Consider the following 22,535-nt stretch of genomic DNA (forward strand, 5'->3'; position numbering starts at 1 on the left):
TCTTTTCAACTCTGTCTCATGTCCTTTTGCTAAGTAAGGAATCTTAAGTAGAGATAATTATATTTATCTTTTTATCTGTTCTTCCTGAGCCTTTCTGATCCCAGTTTAATTCTTAATAGTTATATAGTTATCATAAACATCAACAAAAGCTCTAAATGCGTATTAATAAATGCAGAATTACACAAACTGTACACATTACTAAGCTACTCATCTATAGACTTTGTCTCTCTACACACACAAAGGAAGAGGTTACAAAACACAAACCAAGAATCTAAAAGTCTGTTTTGCCCACTGATCTGTTGTTTCTTTATTTTGTTTCTTTTACATCGGAGATTTTCAGAAAAGTGCTGATAATACAGAATAATTCATTTTCCAAGCTGTAATTAGTTGAGACATAGAAATCTTCTGAAAGGTAGAGGGGAAGTAGTAATATTGAAGTTGAACAAATCAAAGATCTGGTCCTGCAGCAACATCTAAGCTTTCTTTAGCATTGCATAATTAATCTGTAGCAATGCCAAGAGTTGAACCTAGCTCTTGTGATTAAATTTTATGATGAAAAAGCTACCATACAGTAACTGATCCATTGGTATTGCTGATATGCATAGGCAACAAAGGAGAGGTGTTTCAACTTTACTTATAGGAAATCATTTAGCTGATTTGAATTACCTATAGTCTTCTTAGGAATTGATTGGCTATTCTCTGAAGGAGATAGGAAACAACTGTATGCTTTGTCTTGACCTTGAGACGTTTGCTATTCTTACTACAAAGCAAGAAGCAAGGACTGGTAGGTGCTACTGTACAGGTGACAGATCTTCATAGCTATAACACCTCCCTTTCTGTCTTCCACTCTCTTTCCAAGAATGTTATACTGGCTTTCTCACATCCCCTTGCAGGACATACCTCGTCTGTTCTGTCTGGCTCACCCTGATTAAACAGCTAACTCCTTAAGAAAGGATGGTAAGTCCTGAAGACCTAATTGCCTCTCCTCCAGGTCCATCTGACAAAATGAAATTACCCCAGAAAACTTTATGTTTGTGACACAGTTTTGAAGACATGGATAAAGTTGGGCAGTTTCAGAAGTCCTGTTATTAATAAACACTGTGTGTAGGCAGCTTAAAACCTTCATAAGCAGTCTGATCTCAGACTTTCTGAAGTAACATGCTGGCTGATAATCTGGCCCAGAAAAATTATTTATTGTTGTCATTGCTTTTTTTTTTTCCGCCGTAAACTTCTTGATGGGATCTAACAACAAAATTAAGCAAAGTGTGGGAAACCATTATGAATCTTGAATCATGTAGCAAAGAGGGAATTCAGAATTGTCATTCTAATAGTTGACACTGGAAAATGTCATTGAAGAAATCTTTTTTTATATTAGTCTTTCGATTGACAGGTTGTGACAAAACTGCGTTCATGTTGCTTGAATACATCTTTTGTCTAGTTTTACATGCTTTTTGACTTGTCTAGAAAATGACATACCGAGGTTTTCATTAGCCTTAACCAGGTGTGATTTTCTTTATGGAAGATACCTTGGTAGGACGACAGTTGAAGGCGAATAAACCAGTGAAGCTTAGAAAGGCCATGGCCCTTCTTCAGATGGTAGTGATGAGTTGAAAGACTCATTAATCAACAACCAAGTCACAGGTGTGATGGCTTTCCTGCAGACTGCCAACAGACTGTGAAAGTCACATCCAACACATGAAACTTTTGAACTAGACACATCTACAAACATTCTTAAACTCTTTTCTTCCCCTTTTAGTTGAAGAACACAACTCTGTAATGTTTTCATTATTGACTTCTAAAGCTTTGTTTTGTTGTTGTTTTCTGAGGAATACTGGTTGCTTTTTAAAACAAAAACAGGATATTTTTTTCCATCATTTCTCAGTATAACAAGTTAATTTACACACATAGCTTTGGTTGCAGTTTTAAATTTATATGATTATTGTGCATGCTACATGTGAGCAAAACTGTAAAAAAAAAATTTCATAAATTTTCTGCATACAAATACAAGGCCATTTTCTTCATGACTTTCTAATTCTTTGCTATAGAATAAAAATAATCTGGAACAAACATTAAGTTCTGCTGTAGTGCTGCAAAGCAGAGAGGAAGTCCTAAAATGTTTAAAGAGAAAGAAATTAGGAGCTCTTTTTTGATCAGCTAGTAGTGGATTTTTCACCTTCCCTAATGGGAAAAACCCATCATAAGAATCCAGAGAATTGTATCTCCCTACAGTTTTTCCACATAATTCCTACTTAAACTCTACGGACTCCCTGGAATTAAGGCAAGTGTAGTCAGAAGTCTTATAGCTCCTCATTACGTTTTCTCCCCAAGATTATCCTTAAATGGAAATGCTCCCTATAGATAAAAAAATAATTTTACTCTATCAAAAAGCAATGAGTATGAATTTCCTTAGATTATCGTATTTGCTAATTCCTTGGCCTCAAATTCTCATCTTTTTCCAAATACGGATGTTCAGGATAATAAAAAATTTTCTTTACAATTTGAAGTGGATATGAAAGTCTTCCACCTTTGTCTGGTTTGACCATAGATCATTGCATATATTTTTTCACATTAATTTTCTGTTGTTGCTTAAATATAGTAATTAAACGTTCCTCCAAAAAAGCTACCCTTTTGAAAAATACAGAAACGATCTCTTCAGCTGTACAAATAAAGGCTGTGGCAGCTGAATTTAAATGCAACCAACTCTTCCCACTAAAGTGTTAATGAAGTTAGCAATAAAAAAGTATGATTTCTCTTGGGATAATTACATGGGTAACTTAACATCATGTCTGGATAAAAACTGAAAGCATCCGTACAGTATATAGTTAAACCTCAGTAAATTGTATATAGAAATCAACGGCTTTCTCACTGTCTTGTGAGTACATAGGAGTTATTTAAAAATGTTAAGTAATAGCACCTCTTAAAAAGTAGTTTTTTTCTTTGATTTCTCTCCTATTTTCAGTATCACATTATTTATTGTTTCATATAGAGTGACTGTCAGATCTGTCTATCAAATATCATTTAATGTACTTAGCCTTAAGAGTAAAGATGCATAAAGATAATTGGCTGTTCTGTTGCATAGCTCATAGTTGATAAATGATTGTTGTGTGAAAAAAAACTGGATGCAGTATTTTCAGAATTTAGTAATAAACAGGAACTGCATTTGAATGCTAAATACATGACTTTGGAAATAAATATATGTCAGTATTGTGTTTGAAAAGAAAGACACAATTTCAAAGGCGAGATGATGATGCGATTCTATGTCAGGGTGGAGGCCGGTCATGAGTGGTGTCCCCCAAGGCTCAGTCCTGGGACCGGTGCTCTTCAATGTCTTTATCAATGACATAGACGATGGAATCGAGTGTACCCTCAGCAAGTTTGCAGATGACACCAAGCTGAGCAGTGCAGTCGATACATTGGAAGGAAGGGAAGCCATCCAGAGGGACCTGGACAGGCTGGACAAGTGGGCCCACGAGAACCTAATGAAGTTCAGCAAGGCCAAGTGCAGGGTGCTGCACTTGGGCCAGGGCAATCCCAGGTATTTATACAACCTGGGGGAAGAAGTACTCGAAAGCAGCCCTGCGGAGAGGGACTTGGGGGTCCTGGTGGACGAGAAGCTGGACATGAGCCAGCAGTGTGCGCTGGCAGCCCGGAGAGCCAACTATGTTCTGGGCTGCATTAAAAGAGGAGTGGTCAGCAGGGAGAGGGAGGTGGTGGTCCCCCTCTACTCGGCTCTTGTGAGGCCCCATCTGCAGTACTGTGTCCAGGCCTGGGGCCCCCGTGGAGCTCTTGGAACAAGTGCAGAGGAGGGTGACCAAGATGGTCAGAGGGCTGGAGCACCTCTCCTATGAGGAAAGGTTAAGGGAACTGGGCTTGTTTAGTTTGGAGAAGAGAAGGCTCCAGGGAGACCTCATTGTGGCCTTCCAATACTTGAAGGGAGCGTATAAACAGGAGGGGGATCGATTGTTTGTGAGGGTGGATAGTGATAGGACAAGGGGGAATGGTTTTAAGCTGAGACAGGGGAGATTTAGGTTAGATATCGGGAGGAAGTTTTTCACACAGAGGGTGGTGACGCACTGGAACAGGTTGCCCAGGGAGGTTATGGATGCCCCGTCCCTGGAGGCATTCAAGGCCAGACTGGACATGGCTCTGGGCAGCCTGGTCTAGTGGTTGGCGACCCTGCACTTAGTAGGGGGGTTGAGACTCCATGATCTTTGAGGTCCTTTTCAACCCAAGCCATTCTATGATTCCATGATTCTATGATTCTATGATATTTCATTAATATAGAAACACAGTTTTAAAGATCTTACTTAGTGCCTTTTTGCACACTGGCTCTCAGATGCTGTGACTGCCCCACGTGCAGAGGTCAATCTGATCTGGTAGATATTCTTTAGTTCCTATTTGTGAGAAAAGTGATTCTTCTCTGGTACGTTTCTGCTGCGCTGAAGATGCTGCAGTTCGCAGGGAAAATAGTTCTCCAGTAGTCCAGACCCAGTTTATTTATTGCTTTTATTAAGCATAGTCAACATCTTAAGCTCATCCAGAGCCCAAGGGGCTTTCATGGTGATCACAGAATGTCTGATAAGCATATACTCAGTTAATTAGGTGAAATGATGCTTGCTAAATTGTCAGTTTTCTAGGTGTTTTATACCGTAGCCACAAGGTGAAATTCACCAACTTGCTTTTTCCACAACACCTAAATGTGGTTACAGAGAAATAAGCTCCCTATTCAGAATAAGTCAAACTCAGGCTAAGGTATCAGGCTTTTTTTTTTTTTTTTTTGGATCTAGCCCCATCTCTACTCAGTATTATTTGAAGCATCAATCTACATTAAGCAAAGACGAATGAAAAATGCAAGGTCATACATCTTTTAAATAAAAATAGCCAGTGCCAACAGCTTATGTCTCATCTCTCATCTTGCTGACCATCTCTTAAAATTTCCATGCATGCACTGAAGATTAGCAATAACAGAACTGCATTCTATGGGATCCCAAAATTGAGACCACTACAGGAAACAAGAGCAATTACAGCTGCTGCGTCTGAGGCATGGACTCAGATATGAACAATCCAAACTGTTTATTACAGGTTCTAACATCCGTTAAATACATTCACAAGTTTTCTCTTCTAACTTTCCCACCTGCCTTTACATGTCAACAAAACATTCCACAAACACTCCTTAACTGTGCACGCACGCACTTATCCAGTCAGAGCCATGAGTCGTTCCTTTTGCTTTTCTCTTCTTCTGGAGGTGCCCTTAGTTCTCAGCTTTGCCTTCCTATGCTGTTTATCTTGCTCCACAGCTTCTGCTCTGAACAGTCTTTCTTGTATTCCCACACAACGGCTGTCAGATGCCGTAAAATTAAGTGCACTCTCAAAAGTAAAAGTATTAGACTTGTAAAGAAAAGTACTATTCAATTTTGCCAATATCTGCAAACAGCTTAACAGTGTCTCAAGTACTGAATAGAGGTGAGGGAGTGTTAATTTCCTGGGCCCTTGCTTGTTCTCTGCATGTCATAAGGAGACCATTGACCTCCTTCTAGGTAAGCTTCAAACTATATGATATTCAGATATTTTGAAATTTGGCTCAAAGATCGTTTTCCAATATTGTGCCTAAAACTGAGTGACTTGATACTAACCAATCCCAGTTAACCAGCTTCAGGCCATAACTTTCTGAGCAGAAACAATCACCTGGCTAACGGTACCTATTCCTGTTTCTTATCAGCCAGGAAAGGTGGTGAGCCTAGAACAAGCTTAGTGGGACAAAGCTTTCATAGTCTCATATCTTAATTTTTGTTAAACATTATTATTAAATTAACAGATTATGAGGTACTTATTCCCTCAAGATTGTGCTTTATTTTACAGTAGCATAATAGAGTCACTCTAATATAAATATTATTGGATTCTTGTTTGCTTTATTGATGCTGCTTATTGCATGATCTTTTAAATGTTTCATCAATTTAATGCTTTTTGCAAGTGGTTTTCAAGCCCTATTTAAAAAAATTTCAAAAGATACTAAAAGACTATTCTTTTAGTAGATACAAAAGACTATTTCAAAAGATATAAAACATATTAGAGTGTATATCTTTAAGAATTATTTTAAACCTGTAGAACCATGTAGTATCACAAGTTGGGAGGGACCCACAAGGATCATCAAGTCCAACTCCCAGCTCCACACACCACCACCCAAACCCTGTGTCTGAGTGTGCTGCCCAAACACTCCTTGAACTCCGGCACTGAGGCCATGCCCACTGCCCTGGGCAGCCTGTTCCATGCCCACTGCCCTCTGGTGCAGACCCTTTCCCTGACCCTCAGCTGCCCCTCCCCTGACACAGCTCTGTATCGTTCCCTCAGGCCCTGTCGCTGTCACAGAGCGCAGAGCTCAGTGCTGCCCTCCGCTCCCTGTGAGGAGCTGCAGCCACCATGAGGCCTCCTCTCGGCTCCTCTGCTCTGCACTGAGCACACCCAGGGACCTCAGCCACTCCTCATACACTTTGCCCTGTAAACCCTTCACCTTCAAGTAGCGTGATGCCCTTCTTACATTGTGGCACACAACCTGCAAGCAGTGCTGGTGGTGAGGCCACACAGCGCAGAGCAGAGGGAACAACCCTCCCCAAGACTGCTCTTCAGCCTCTCACCCCACCATCTGAACAGGTATGCAGGATTACCCCAGGTGAATAATCTGACACTTGCTCTTGTTAAATTTCATACTATTTGTGATTTGTACAGCCTTTCAATTTGTCATGTTCTCTCTGCAAGGCCTCACTGCTCCATGAAGGAGTCAACAGCTCCTCCTAATTTAGTAACATCTGAATACTTGCTTAGTATGTGTTCAAGCCCTGCATCCGTGTCATTTTTAGAATCATTTAAGAGAACTGGCCCAAAATGAAGCCCTGTGGAATACCACTATTGGCTGGCTGCCAGCCTGATACAATCGCGTTTACTATAACCCTTTGAGCCCAGTGCATCAACCCGTTGTTAAGCCATCATATTATGTGTTTAACTGTATGTAGACTTTGTGCAGAAGTACACTCTGAGAAACACTGTCAAAATATCAAAAAGTTTTGCTAAAATCTGAAGAGATCACATCTACTGTCTTCAGTTGGTCAGTGACATAGGTAACCTTGTCATAAAAAGAAATTATTTAAGACTTTCCCCTTACCGTAGAATCATAGAAAAGCCGGAGCTGGAAGAGGTCTTAAAGCCCATCCAGTTCCAACCCTCTGCTGTAGGAAGGGTTGCCACCCACAAGATCAGGTTGTCCAGGGCTCATGGAACCTGGCCTTGAATGCCTCAGGACATGAGACATCCACAGCATCTCCAGGTTGCCTCACATGGAGTTTCTTGAGGGCAGAGTAGAAAGGGACAAACCTCCCTCACCTTTTTCACCACCCCTCTTTTGATGCACACACATACTGCTGGCTCATGTCCAGCTTTTCATGCCCCAGAGCCCCCAAGTTGCCCTCTGCAGGGCTTCAACTCAGCTGCAGCACCTAGCACTAGCCCTTGTTGAACCTGAGTTGTCTATGATCAGTGACCATGTTGTCTTTCAAGTGCTTTTCAGTAACTCCCAGAATTATCTTCTCCATGATTTTCTCAGACATTGAAGTCTTAAAATTTTGGGGTTTAACTTCTCAGAAACATGTGTATTCCCTTTCTTAGATTATCAGTCCAAGGTCTTAGAATCACAGAACAAGCCAGAGTGGAAGGGACCTTAAAGCTCATCAGATCCAGCCTTTCATGGGAAGGAGAGCCTGGTTAGAATTGTCTATCACCTTGCCTAACTGTATTTTGAAAACCTTCAGTGATGGGGATTTGACCAAGTCTCTGATGAAGTTGTTCAAGTAGGTAATTCCTTTCACTGTTAAAAATTTCTTCCTTCCACAAAAATGAAACCTCTCCTGGTGTAAGTCCTGTCGGTTGCCTGTTGTCTTCTCCATGTGGCTAGCTGTGAATAGAGAACCTTCATCCTCTTTGCAGGTGTCGTGTAAGTACAGGAATGCTGTGATGAGGTGAGGTTCCTCTGAGACTTCTCTTCTCCAAGGTGAAAAGACCTAACTCCTTCAATCCTTCTTCATCAGGCAGGTTCTCTAGGCCCTTGATCATCTTTGTTGACACTCTGCAGCCTGTCCACTTTTTTTTTTTTTTTTAACTCTGGAGACCAGAACTCAACATAGTACTGCAGAAATGGCCTGACAAGCACCAACTAGAGGAGTGGTTGTATCTTGTATCTCTGTTAGTAATGCTCCTGTAGATGCAGCCTAGGGTCTAATTTGCCTTTCTTACTTAAGCAATGTGCAGCTGACTCACGTTCAGCTTGCTTTCCTCCAAGACCTCCAGATCCTTCTAGCAAGGCTGTTCCCCAACCACAGAGACCCTCATGTCTTCTGACACTATAGGCTTTTGATGGTATCTACCATGTTTCATCTACTGATGTGACAGTGCTGTATTTTTTCCTCTTGCAGTGTGTATAATTGCATGATAGTACAATCACCATTGCTTAGTTCTTTTATGCTTTTTATTTAATCATCTTGTTTATAATTCAATTAGATTAACAGCAACTTTCATTTGCTGTTCAACTGATTCTTCCAGAAAATAACCACTTGACATTTTATTTACAAACTTTTACCACTGTTATTGGACTCTTTTACATGAAAACATGAAAATACCTGTAATAATTCTAAATAGTATCCTCAAAGATTTTATCTTCTACCCATTCTTATTGTTTTGTGTATACAATATCCCTCTTGGTCAATCTGGATTTGTCATCAAAGCTCTAGGAATGTAGAGTGCATTCTAGAAGTCTAGAATGTCTGTCCATATAGTTTTAAGAAGAATAGTTTTGTGAAATTTATTAAATTTATCACTATATGTTCATCTTTGCAATGTAACCAGTATGTTTTATGTAGTGTATATGTAAGTATTCTACTTCCCACCAGTGTGAATCATTCCATCATGATTCCGCAGTGTCCTATATATCAGGAGGAGAGTTTCTTTTTTTTTTTTCTTTGCTGAGTATGTATAGGTGTTTGTCAAATATGAAGAGATGTCTGCTTTGTTTTTCAGTTCTATTTTTATATTACTCTTGAATTTTACACTGCTGACTGTACAGTCCCTACCAAACTTACGTGAATTTTTCATCTTCTCATGTTAATAACCTAATTTACAGTGATTAAGAGTGAACTCTCTCATTTGTAATGGCCTTTTCGTGACTTTTTTTTACTGTCTTTGTTAACTTTCCCAAATATCTTTTTGCACTTTTACCTGTCGTTGGAGTCGCGGACAAAATTTCCCTACATGGGAATTAAGGAATGCTTGATCTTTGTACTCCATACTAAAACATGATCCTGAAACAGCTTATTCATATCCTTAGCCTAATGAGTTGTCTCTGTGAACTCAATACAATACTTGATTTCAACATGTTAATCTAGATTGTATGTTTGCAGTTCTAGGGGTTGAGAAGACTACTTAGAATTAGAAAGTTTTTTCAACATCAAGTCTTGTGGTTGCCTACCTGTCATCTGCAAACAATTTGTCTGCCCCACAGTTTTGGTCTGAATCTTTTCCACAGAAGTACTCTGAAAATACAGGCTACAGTCATTTTAATTAAAACTTGAATGGTATCTCCTATGGAGGACTAATAGATATTTTGAAGATGTAGTACTTTGTCCTCCTGTAGCTTTGTAAAATAAGTGAGTTTTATAGTAAATGATACCATTAGACTATCCGTTAATCTAATCAGTCCCGAGCACAGTTTTGAGATACGGTTTCTTCAAATGGATTCAGCTATAATTTACTAGACATTATTCTTCAATATCACCAACACATACTACATATCCGCTCATGTTAGGACAAACATACCCATACAAAATAATGTGTTACTAGTTCCACAGCTAGCAGAACAACAACAACAACAAAAACACAGCACAAAACATTTAAGAGTGCACATTTAATCTTTTGATCTTCTGTTGTTTTGGAATACTAATAATTAGAACAAGTGAAAATTTGAGTTTAAATATAAGTTCCTCCCACTGGTCCAAGAATTAGTGAACTCGTGGTCTCATAATATTGATGTCAAATATTCCTGTGGTTAGTGTATGAAAGGAACTAGAATCATTTTTTTCCTACTGCAATTAAATTACTTAGGAAAAGGGATGAAGAATTGAAGATCATTCTTTTGTTGCTTAAAATACTGTTCTCATAGTTTATTGAAATGATAAATAATGAAACTGAAACATGTAGAACAAGCTTTGGTATAACTGAATTAATTTTAAAAGAGCTGGAGAATTATAGGAAATGTGCACCCTGTGAACTGAGTATCTTTTTCCCTAATGACATTTTCTTAGCATCTAATAATAAGGTGGAAATAAAGCTTTTTTATCTTCTGCAGTAAACATGTCAAGTTTTCAGTGGCATCTTTTAATTGTGAAAACCAAAGGTCTGCTTCAGCTTTCCTACGTTAAGCATTCATATCAACTTCCTTGCATGCTTCTTTTTCTCTGTAGTTTTAAATGTGTGGGAGCATTTGATCAGCGTCCTTTTTATATTCAAAATGAGCCAGCTTCTGTCTCAAAAGTGTCTTATTGTCATGATGTCATTGCATCTCAAGATTTGTGACCTTTTGCTCCATATGGATTCATGGAGGACCACGTTGTGTTTTTGCAGACTAGATTGCTTTTGTCCCCCCGCTAGGGGGTATCAAAGGCTTTTGGACTAAAGTTTTACATACTTGTAAGTTTGCAAATAAATAAATACATGTAATAAAAATAATATACTAAAATAACCCAACAACAAGTGAAGGCACCCAACAATGAAACAAACCTAAAGTTTATGTATTATAAGGACCGCCAGATGTCGCAAAGGCATCATTGATGAACTGTTTTTTTATCCAAAATGTGGCACTTATATGAGGAATAGTAGTATTGTGTTTGAGAGTTGCAGGGGCCATAACAGGTCAGTGAAATGTCCTTCAAACATTTGATTTTTACATTTGAGAATAGGCCAAGATGAAAAGATAACCACATATCTGACATTGACGTTACTACCATTTAGACAACCGATGCAATTGCCTTAGTGAGTGAGATCAATCAGACCTTTATTACTTTGAAAACCACAAAAAAGATTTAGTTTTTTTTCTTTAAAAATGAGAATTCTCAACCTCATCAGATCACAAGCTTCTAAATGTAAAATTATTATAATATGTATATAAAGTTTTATTTTCTCCTTATTCTTTTAAAAGTTGAGTACTACAGAAAACATTAAAAAGAATAACAAGTAGTCTTGAAAGAATTTGAGCTGAGTTGAACAGTGTGCATAAAATGGCAGTTTAACAAGTAGAACTTGGAAACAAGCATTTGATGATTGATTTTTTATTGAGACAGAATGAGAATGATAGTGGATAAAGTGATTTTCCTTATTGAGAGAAAATATAGTGTTTTTCAACATGTCGTCAGTATGAATGGAAGCCCTGTCAAAAAAACTGAGCAACACATAATATCTTTTAAAAGGTAAATTAACATAAGTATATCACTTAGTTTATGGATCAAATTTTACACTTGTCAGTTTTATTCATAATGTCATAAAGTTTATATTGTAAAGGTAGTGTTATTACCTTTGTTATGTCCTGGAAAAGCCTAATATTAACTGAGTTCATTGTAGATTTTAAAGTATATTCAGCTGAAGAAATGCCAGTGCAGAAAATTAAGTCCAAAATATGTATTCATGTGCAGATCTTAGTCAAATCCCTAGTAATGTTAAGTACTTGAAATACATTATTCAACAAGTAACCTGCTGTATGTTTGCGTTTAATGGGCTCTGCCTGAGTATACAGAAGCTGTCAAGATAAAGTATGGAACATGCATCATTCTAATTCAATTATGGTTCTTCTTAAAAAATAAAATAAATGTGTGTCTGTGTGGGTTTGTGTTGTATGTGGAAATGTGTAATCTTTATTACTATGATTGGGTTGGAATTTTTTTGTATGATTCTTTATAATTTCTCTGTCGCATAGGTACATGTATATATATGCCACATACACAATGTATAAATATAAAATTTTTATTTTTTCAAATGTTGGAGAAGTTCAAAATGTTAATTGAATTTACAATGGGTGCATGTATGTATACCTACCTATGTTTGTCCTTCCCCACGTTTTACATATTAAAAAAAAATAGTAATACAGTTGGGTGTACACATACGCATATGCGCAGTTGTCATTAAGTGGGTTAAGTAGGCCCTGGACTTTCTTCTATCTTGTTGAGAATTAATGCATGGAAGCAAGCACACCTTTGTCACTAATTATGATTTCCTTGACCTTTGTTTGTATAATTGTGATATCAGTAGAGTTCTTAACTTAATAGGCAGGACATACTTGCGTAATATTCCACAAACATTAAATTCTTTAACTCTTTGAAATCCTTGCATGATAACTGAGGGTTTTTTGGCCATGTAGATTTTTATATATGTGTGGTTGTGTACTATGCTTATGAGCTACCCACATATGGAATACTTTGTGTTTTGTTCTAAGACTTTATGTATATTTAACCTTTAATTTAACTAGCAGGTTGTAAGATTTCCATAAAAAATAGATGAGCTTTGAACTCACCGAATGTTATTGGTGTAGCACAATCAATCATTTCTAAAGGTTAATGGTGTTAAAAACAATGAGAACATATGTCTTATTTTTAATACTGTTATATTAGTAAAATTATTTAGCATAAAGAATTTCTATCCTATCCTTTGTGTTAAATTCAAAATTACAGTTTTTGAACAGTAGGTTATAGGTTTTATTATCAAAGTTGAATGGGGATAAAGACAAATACGTGTTTATATAAACTTCCTTACTATGAATGAGATAACTGATTATATGGTAGCTATGGCATCTCTGTAGAGCTAAATTACTCTGGAATGTATTACATTTTTTTAAAAATGTTTTTTACTTTTTTCAGTCCTGTTCTGCTATCTTTTAATAAAATATGACTTATATAGGTATTATCCTAATTACATCATACATGCAATTCTTGAATGAAATAAAAAGTCAGTATTTGAATGACAGTGTGGTGTGGGGCATGGGATTTCAAATGGTAAAAACCTGCTGTGGTAACAAAGACTGAATCTGTCCCTGTGTTTCATAGTTTCCTGATCATATCTTTAAACCTGATAGTAACAAAGAATATTTATTTGTTGCCAAGCTATTGTACGATTTATTTCTGAACTCAAATCCCAATTATCAAGAAAATTGCATCCTCTTTATCTCGCAGAAGGACATACTGCATCATAGCATATTTGGTTATTTGGTGCTATAATATTGTTACCTTGCTTGAAACACATGGTCTCTCTTGATATACAAGAAAAAATCTGAATCCATTTCAATAAATTAATAGGGATGAGAATCCCAATCCATCGTTCTTTTCAGAGGCTCACATACATTGTAATGAAATGCATTAGGAGTTTTCTTCACTTGAAATCCAAATGAGACCCATTTTGGCTCACACCCTTGACAGTCTCTTTTATAAGCACTGCTGTCTCCTGTTCATGTGTGGGCTTAGTAAAATGCTTCCTTTGTAAGATGCACAGAGACAATATAATGCCATGAAAGACGAAGGTGTCAAAACACAAAGTTAGAGGCAATCTAATCAATGCCTCCTGATTTAGCCTTTGAAGGCTCTCTTCATTAAAACTCTTTAATTGTGAGGCTTATCTTGAGGTAGAGCTGTTACTTAATATTTTTCAGTGTCATTCTTTGGACAGTCATTTGTACCTTTTAAACGTAATTTCAATATTCATTGTTTAGTAAATTGGATGCCTTGTTAGCAATAGTGGTGGTATGAATGACTTGCATTCAAGTGATTGAAGGTAATAGTGTATAAATGGTTGGTTCTCTCCCCCTGAAGTTTAATGTGTTTTATTTCTCTGTGTGTCATTATAAAATATATGTTTTTCATTATGGGTCTTTTTATTTCTATGTATAGGAATGCAGGTTAGAATATTTTAAAATTATGAGTAGAAAGATTTCTACCTGATTTTTTTTTTAACTTTTAAAAATAATCATATTCAGTGCAAACATTATGAATGCTATGGAAGCGGTGAAAAATGTGATCTCAAATTGTATTATTCTTTGAAAAATTCTGAAAAGATAGGAGATTTTTAAAAAAAGATGGCACATAGGCCTTTACTTAATGAATGATTGTAAAGTTGTTAGTAGTTGCTAGAAAACATCTTGAATGCAGTTGAAAACGAAGTATGTCTGAAAGCACGTGAATTGGAAAATGTTTTTAAAAGAAATACTGACTTTCCACCTGAAAACTGCCAAATTAAAAATAAATGAAAGCCTACACGTCATCTTTTGTTCACAAAAGATTTTGTTTAAAAAATAATCCATTTGTATGTATGTATGTATAGTTTATATGTGTATGTTGTGGATTGTAGTATCGTGTACATGCATGCATGGGATGTGTGTTATATATGAGTAAATACATTTTCATATTATAATATTTGTTCATAGCCTTATTACAAATCTGAAAGATTTACTGGAAAATAAATATTGCATATTTTTACAATATCTCAAAAACCTGCATCTATTTAATATCTAAAATGTCTGGAAAGCTAAAACATCTGATGTTTTCATCATAATTATTAATAATAAAAATAATTTTAACATGTAAAAATGCAAAAAGGCTATAGAATTTATTTGTAGAAGTCTTTGAAAATGGAAAAAGAATTGAGGCAACTTTGACCTGATTTTTAAATGACTAGTGTGGTGAGTACAGCTGCTCTAGCTTAGTAATTATTTGTGATAGGTTGTTTTTGAGTCCCACATGTATAGGAGCTCCAGGCCCAACTACCTCATTTGCTGGCACACAAACAGATTCTTCCAGGTGCTGAAAATTAAATTTTAATATATTATTTAAATATTAAGAGAATTACAGTTTCAGTAATTTTACTGCTACAGCTGGAGTGCAAAGTGTGGCTGTGCACTACAGAGATGGTTGCAAAGTCTACCAGAAACAAAATTCCCATTGGTTTTAAATACTTTCAAGGAAGTAAATGTTTGATGCAAGGATAAGAATATATATTTGTTATACAGTGTGTTTTTAAAATATTGTGGGGGTCTTGACTTATTTATAGGGTAACATTTTAAAATGTTACATTGCAATTTATATGAATTCACATTATAAAATAAAGTTCAAGAAATAGTAATGAAAAACTTAGCTATCCATGTGCTGAGGATTTCAGTCAGACAAGAATTCCAGAAAACAGTTAAGCAGATGGTTAACCCAAAGCATGTATTTAATTATGTTACATCAAGTTAATATATTTTCTGGATTAAAGTTCAAGCATGTAACTTTTGTGCATTTTATCATATGCATAAATGCTTTGCTAAACTGGGGATCTCAACCCTATCCCAGAATTTAAGAAAATTGTTTGAGCTGTCTGGCTTATAGGAATTTTTTTTATCCTGAAACTATTAGAAAGGTCGTCAAAACAAGGAAAGAGAAGTTTATGGTAATTTATATGGAGATGTAATTGCACTGAACAGACAATACCGTGCAATAAAATATATTTTTAATTCTGAGATTTTTCTGTAATTCCGGTCCCTTCTGTTTCATCATTTCAGCTTACTTTTAACTACTCTTAAGAATGATTATCGAGGTCCACGTTCAAATGTGGTTTAAGCAAGTTTGGAATGTACTTCCGATGGTTTTGATTTTTTTTTTTCCTACTTCAAAACATTATTACTGAGTATAAGTCTGTCCAGGAATAAATAGAGCTGTTCTACATAAATTGGTACCTCACAGGCTAATCATCTAAGGATCTTATCTCCAGTAGTTCTGTGTTTTTTTAGTAAATATTACAATCTAGAATCTTTTTAATATGACATCTAATAATTCGTTAATTATTTTCACCATGCATTGATAGAAATCATTGACTCACTGAAATAACTTCATCGTTGTATAATATTCTGTCTAACCCACACTGAACTCTTATTTTTCCATTCTAAAACCTGCCCTGCTCAATAGGGCCTTTAACAGGACTGTGTTGTCAGCAAAGCACACTCAATGTCATTTAATTTCTTCCCAACCTGGCTGAATTGTGAAAGGTTGTTTAGGTAAAATTAATTCAAGTTTGAATATAAGTTCTCCAGTTATCATTTTTTTGTAAAGGGAGATTCTTTCCATTTGTTTTAATAATACTTTGAATATGGATTGGGATTCATTTTAATAGTGAATGGATGTTTTATTCCATTGTAACAAGATCATCACCCCAGCTCTTGTCCCCACTAAATCCATTAATCTTTGGATTGGATTATTTTTCTGAAAATAGGGTAGGCTCTAGTCTTACTACAAGGTACCATTTAAGGCAAAAGTTATAACAACTTTTAAAACACAAATCTTCACAAAATCATTTTGGAAAGAAGTAAATTGCCATGCTTTTATGTTAATTACAGAGTTGTATTTCACGATGAATAGTTCACAGTTCTTACAACAGATCTTCTTCTATTTTTAATAGCCATAGAATTTTTTCAGTTTGAAATTTCGAGATGGAACTGATTTAAAACAAGTCACCAATATGAAATTATAGAAATTGAGTCCAGAAAGTGGAACTGTCACCACATGTCCTATTATTATACTAGCTGAAGATCTGAATTGCTCCATCTATTCACTGCCTTATTTTTTTTTAGTGTCCTATCCTGTGTTTTATATAGGCTGTCTTTATTTTTACTTTTATTATGATTTAAATATTTTTGTGTCTGCTAAACTAAAACATAAATATGTTTGGACTTAATTAAGCATATGTGTATTTCTTGTACACACAGATAGGCTACACATAGATTTCTATTGCTACAGTCTCTGCTCTTCCATTCTATTTGAATTATCTTTCAAGTATAATGAGCTACTGCTGTTAGTAGTTATCGTAGTATATTTTTGAACAGTTCTTTTGACTGCTTTAAGGTATTTCTTCCTCCTATTGAGAGATACATTTTCTTGTAAAGGATGAGTATGTGATTCAGACTTACAAAATACATATACAATCCACATATTCATAAAATAAATTATGACCTTATGTTCCTATTCAGATGTGTTAATAATATTACTGTTGATTTCTGCACCATGAGAAGATAGATTTAACTGACTTGAAAATTAGATTGCTGAGGGCTCTGGTGGTGTTTGTAGCAAGGTCTGGTGGAATGTGAACACATTTACATTACCTGTTGGGATGTGTTCACCTGTCCTTGTTACAGGAAGGTCTGACTTGTCCAAACATCTCTCTGGTCATCATCAAGACTGCCTCCAGCCCCAGTGATAGCACTAATCATTATCTAATCAGATGGCTATTCCCTGCAATTTGATGAACCTTACTAATGAAGATAAAATCGATTCGATTTTCTCTTGCTCATCGTTAACTATTTTTAATGTTTACATTGACTAGAAATTAGTTGCCTTATTGGAATCTCTGTCATAAGTGATGCATGGAAAGGCAGCTGTGTTAGCTATTGCCTCATGCTGCTTGATGTTATAGAAAATATTATTTTTGAGATGAAGAAACCTCTGTTTTATTAAAAATACAGAACCTATATTCAAAACTATCAGCAGAGTATATATTTCTGTGTGTAGAAGAAAAAAAGATAAAGTTCACCACTATAAAAAAATACAATTCTAGAAACTTCACAAACAAGCACCGCTGTATTAAATTTGAATCAAACTAATTTACACTGTCATTTGTCTTTTTTAAGGCCATAAAAGAAAATTTTAAAAAAGCTATATTAGAAGTCTGTATTTAAGAATTAAAAATGCATTGTGTGAAGCAAATTCTGAGCTTAGTTTTTTAATTACACCATTGGAAGGCAACAAACTGGCAAAGCAACATATCCTCCTCTTCCATGTACTTTCACAGTGGCCTGGGACATTTCTTCCCTTGATTTATAGGAGACATTCCCAGAAAGTGTGGATCTAATGAAGGCAATGACAAAATTTCAATAAGGCCATGTTTTCCTCTTGGGTGAGAAAGTGTTATTGAATTTTTATTTTAATTTTATTTTATTTTTACATTTGAATGGTGGCCAAAATTTTAAGACTGTTGTACACATTTAAAGTGTGTAAAATTCCTTGTAAGTAAAGTAAGCAGAAGGGAGAGGAGTAACAATTCAGAAAATATGTGAACTGTTTTCTTTTACTTGCATTCTGTTACCAATAAATATCTTGATAACAGAAATCCATACCTAATTCTTATAGATTTAATATAATGGAAGAGGTTTCTTAAGTTTTTCTTCTGTATATTGTGATTCTGTATGTTTATGATCCTGAAACTTCTTAAAACTATCTTGCCTTTAAAAGGACTGCAGATATGCTGCAGATTACAAGTGAAGTACTTGAAACATAACCTCCTTTCTTAGGGAATTGTCGAATTTTAACATTTAACTGATTTTTTCCTGAATACTGAGATATAAGGGATTGACCCTTCAAGATGGAACAATTCTAACTGGAAGTAGCATAAAAGATGATAATATCAATGGTTTTCAATGTAGTATAATTATATGTTGAAGCAGTACCCTGAAACTCTATTACTGCACATTGACAGGCAGTATCTTAAAAGCCAAAGTCAGGAAGCTAATTTCCAGGGAAAATAATAGTAGACAGACTAATACAAAATATGTATTTTAATTTCAAATCTTCATAGCCTACTCATCAGCTTTTTCTTTCTTTCCTTTTTTCTTCCTTTCTTTCTCTTTCTTTTCTTTCTTTTTCTTCTTTCTTTTTTCTTTCTTTTTTTCTCTTTTTCTCTTTCTTTCTTTTTTCTCTCTTTCTTTTCTTTCTCTTTTCTTTCTTTCTTTCTTTTCTTTCTTTCTTTCTTTCTTTCTTTCTTCTTTCTTTCTTTCTTTTTTCTTCTCACTCTCTTTTCCTTTTTTCACCATTACGAATTTTTATTGTTTCATTTTATTTCAAAGGAGGCTCTAGTACAAACTAAAATCCCGGAATTCTCAGATTGTAAGGGTCTACTAAACTTATGTTCAACATCTCTCTTTTTTTCATACTCAGTAATTAAAAATGGCTATGGGCATTTTTTATCCTTTGAGATTTACCAACTGCTATAGCATTTTTAGAATGATTTATTCACCTGCTTTTGTATGAAATAGCCAAATATCAGAGCATCTTGAAGTACTTAAAAAAAAAAGTTTACCTCTAGGCTTCTTATCTTCAGCACATAGAAGGCTATATCACTATTCTACCATTCAATTAATTTTGAAATCCTAAGAACAAAAGTCATTAATAAGTCTTTTGTCATGGATAAAAAAAGAGAGATTCCTTTTTAGTATTTGTATGTCATCATGCCAGGCCTAGAAAATTAGCCTAATTTATTATTTAAAACACTGGTGGGATTCCTAATTGCATTCATCATTAGATATGACACGTTTAGAACTGAGAACCATATCCAGTGAGAATTTTCCAGTTTGAATTTTGAAATAAAAATATTTTTCAAGAGATCCCTAGCTATTGCTTGTTACTATGGCAACAGCCCTATTTGTCTGAGAGCTCTGCCTGCTGCCAATGAGAGCGCGAGCAGCGTCAACTAAACATACGAATACATCAAAGACAAATTCATATGCTCAATCTGATCAGCTCAATTAATGTAAGAACAGAAGCTGAAGGGGGTTAAAAGAGGGCATCCATTCAGGATAGATGAAGCCCCTTTTAGCAGAATATATACGCCGGCCTTTTGGGGGAGGAATTTAGCACACTGTCAAAAACATTATCAGAAAAGGAAAGTACTAGGCCTCCTACACCTAACAGATATGAAGCTGTCAGACAAAGAATAGCACTATTCATTAAATGACACTTATTTTCTCCCACTTTACAAGAATACAGTGAACAAAACAAGCAGGGGAGCAGCTGAGAGAGACACTTTTTTCTTTTCCTAGTGATGACAGACATGCAGCAATTATGGTGATAACTAAGGAATACTAAACAAGAAGCCAGGCTCCATTCTGTTTATCACCTAAAATTTTATGTTGCTAAATTTGCATGCGACTCTTGTTTTGTTTTATTATTTATGTCTAGGACAAATTAGATCCTTTTGTTTTTAACGTGGTGCTTTCAGTTTGGTGAAGAAGGCTGCTAAACTACACACATTCTCTTGTGTTTCTTGCTAAATGGCCATATCAAGTTGAAGTGCTTTTGAAGTAAGAGAGTTTCAAAGCACAACAAAAGTGCTGTTACCAGTGGGGGGGAATGGAGCATTAGTGCAGTGGCTGGAATAGTATGTTAGCTCTGCTGTACTTCACTTAAATACAGTGAAAATTTCTGCAGATTCTTGCCTTGATTTTAAGAATGTGGTACGGGCTTATTACTTACGTTTATTGTTATTTTTCGTACAGTCACAGTGAGTTTGTAGGTGTTGCATAAGTTGCTGTGTTTTGCAGCAGGTGGAAGTGAGAGGGAAGTCCCACCAGGTTGCTAGTTTCAGGAATCTTACACTTAAGCCATGATGATCTGATTTAAGTCCTATTATCAATAGTCTGCTACTTTTATCTGCATGATCGTGGCCTGATTGATACTGACTTTGTAGCCATGTACTCCATAATATGCTGTCAGGGAATGCTGACAGCTGCAATGAAAGAACAATAAATGTGGGGCAGCAGTAATGTAAAGGTCCAGCCAAGCTGTATGAAAACTGATAGGTACGATATTGGCTCCTATGTTACCACACATACCATTCTCTTTGAGGATTTCTTGGTGAGTGAATTAAAATTGTCTCTTGATACACTGAAGGCAGGTGGGGGAAGGCCTTGACTTAAAAAACCTGCAGATTGCTCAAAACCTGCATTGAAGTCTATGCATAGATGTAAACCTATTTTGAAAAAAAAAAAATCAATAAATGTTCCTTCTGTGAAAAATGGATAAACAAAAATTGCTGCATTTATTTATATACTTGTGTACATCAGTACATAATATGGCCAGATTTAATAAGATAGTTTAATCTTGTTTGTAAGACATCTTTTTCTCTTGCAGCTAAGTTATTGAGGAACTTTTTGATTTTCATTTATTGTTACATGTATTAATTAAAAGGCAATAAGAAATTGGCAGTTTACAACATAATTAAATAGAATGTCCAGATCTTATATCCATTGTTTTAGACAGTTTATGACTTGAAGTTGGCTGTGGTTTTAGATAGGGTCTGGGTCATACTGAGTTCAGTGTTTTTTATTTCATATTGTAAACAGATGTATGTCCACTGTTAAACTAAGCTGGTCAAATGTAGATAAGGCGACTAAAATCTAAATTCATTATGGAAAATCCTGTTTTCATTCCTTTGCTTTCTAGCAATTTTGTTGCGTCAAATGCTGTAAGAAGCTGTATGTCAAATAGCAGTATCTGTCTTCTTGGGAAATCGGAAAAAGTGTGCTTTCTTGCATTCTCTGCACTCCTTACCAAATAAATAACACTTTCATATCACATAACTAAATAAATCCAAATTCTTCCCTTTTTTGGTTGATTATTTCATTATTTAAAATCATGTGCTAACACTCCAGATAGTTCAAATTCCATATTTGTGAAAGGTAAAAAATAGGTTCTTTTCTGCAAAAAGCTGATTGTCACGGTTATAATTAGGTATTCTGAATGTGTAAAATAACCACTCTTCTTTAGAGATTTATTTAATTATTTTAAACATTCTTGCTCTAGCTGGACTTAAAAGAGCATCTAACAAAAATAAAAATACATGAGTTTGTAATTTCTTAACACTAATAAATCAGTCCGTCTCCGAAAGAAAAAAACCTTTGGTCATGTGCTGTCGTTGAAATCAGACATCATCTTGATTCAGTGTATTGAATCAATGGTCCTTATACTGTTATTAAGATCTAACATCCTTCTACATGTTCACGTGCAATAAACTCAGAGATGAATTCACAGAGTACTTGCCAATCTGCACTAACTCCTTGTGTGAGCACTTCTAGTTTGCAGCCTTGCCTTAGTATGCCCTGGAAAAAATGTGCATATTTGTTGTTTGTGTGGGACAGTTTGTGTTGTGGTACTGACATCTGAGTTCACGACACACTTCTTTCTAGTGCAGAGAATGTCACTGCTTGTGACTTTCTTATGGAAATTCTTATGATAATTATCATAAAGCATAGTACTAGCAGTATAATGATACACAGTGTTTACATACTACTAGCAACACGTAAAGATACTTTATATGAGAGTGTGCAAGAAGTCCAAGGGAAGAATTAGAATACAGAGTATTTCCAAGCCTACCTACAAGTACATTATCTGCTGATTGGTGAAACCATAAGGCCAGCTCCCTCTATCCTCAATCATGAAATTGGGTTCTTTGTCTTTAGTGTGATTAGTTGAATAAGGAAGGCAAATGAAGTCATTTGACTTAAATGCTGCAATGGTGGTCTTTCTTAAACATTTGGATAATCAGTATGCAGCATTCAAGTTTCTAAAACAATAAGCTGCTTTTATATTACTGTCATTTGAAAAGGTATGTGCTCCTATGAGCTCTTTGCATTTTATGTAGGTATGGGTAAAAATCTCTATACT

General features: G+C 35.6%; 1 protein-coding gene across 12 annotated transcripts in view; it reads left to right on the plus strand.

Moving 5' to 3' along the window:
- The window catches only part of KIAA0825 (KIAA0825 ortholog), a 235,513-nt gene that overhangs the window by 130,669 nt on the left and 82,309 nt on the right, over positions 1-22,535 (plus strand). Inside the window, exon 20 of one of the 12 annotated variants that reach the window (XM_021379707.1) lies at positions 894-3,312. The exons of the other annotated variants lie outside the window; for them this stretch is intronic. Within the exon in view, the coding sequence (XP_021235382.1) occupies positions 894-948 (55 nt within the window). The 3' untranslated portion in view covers positions 949-3,312. Of the gene's footprint in view, positions 1-893; positions 3,313-22,535 lie in introns of those variants that run through there. 12 annotated transcript variants of the gene reach the window in all.

This window comes from Numida meleagris, chromosome Z (assembly GCF_002078875.1).
Source record: "Numida meleagris isolate 19003 breed g44 Domestic line chromosome Z, NumMel1.0, whole genome shotgun sequence".
Lineage (NCBI taxonomy): Eukaryota > Metazoa > Chordata > Aves > Galliformes > Numididae > Numida > Numida meleagris.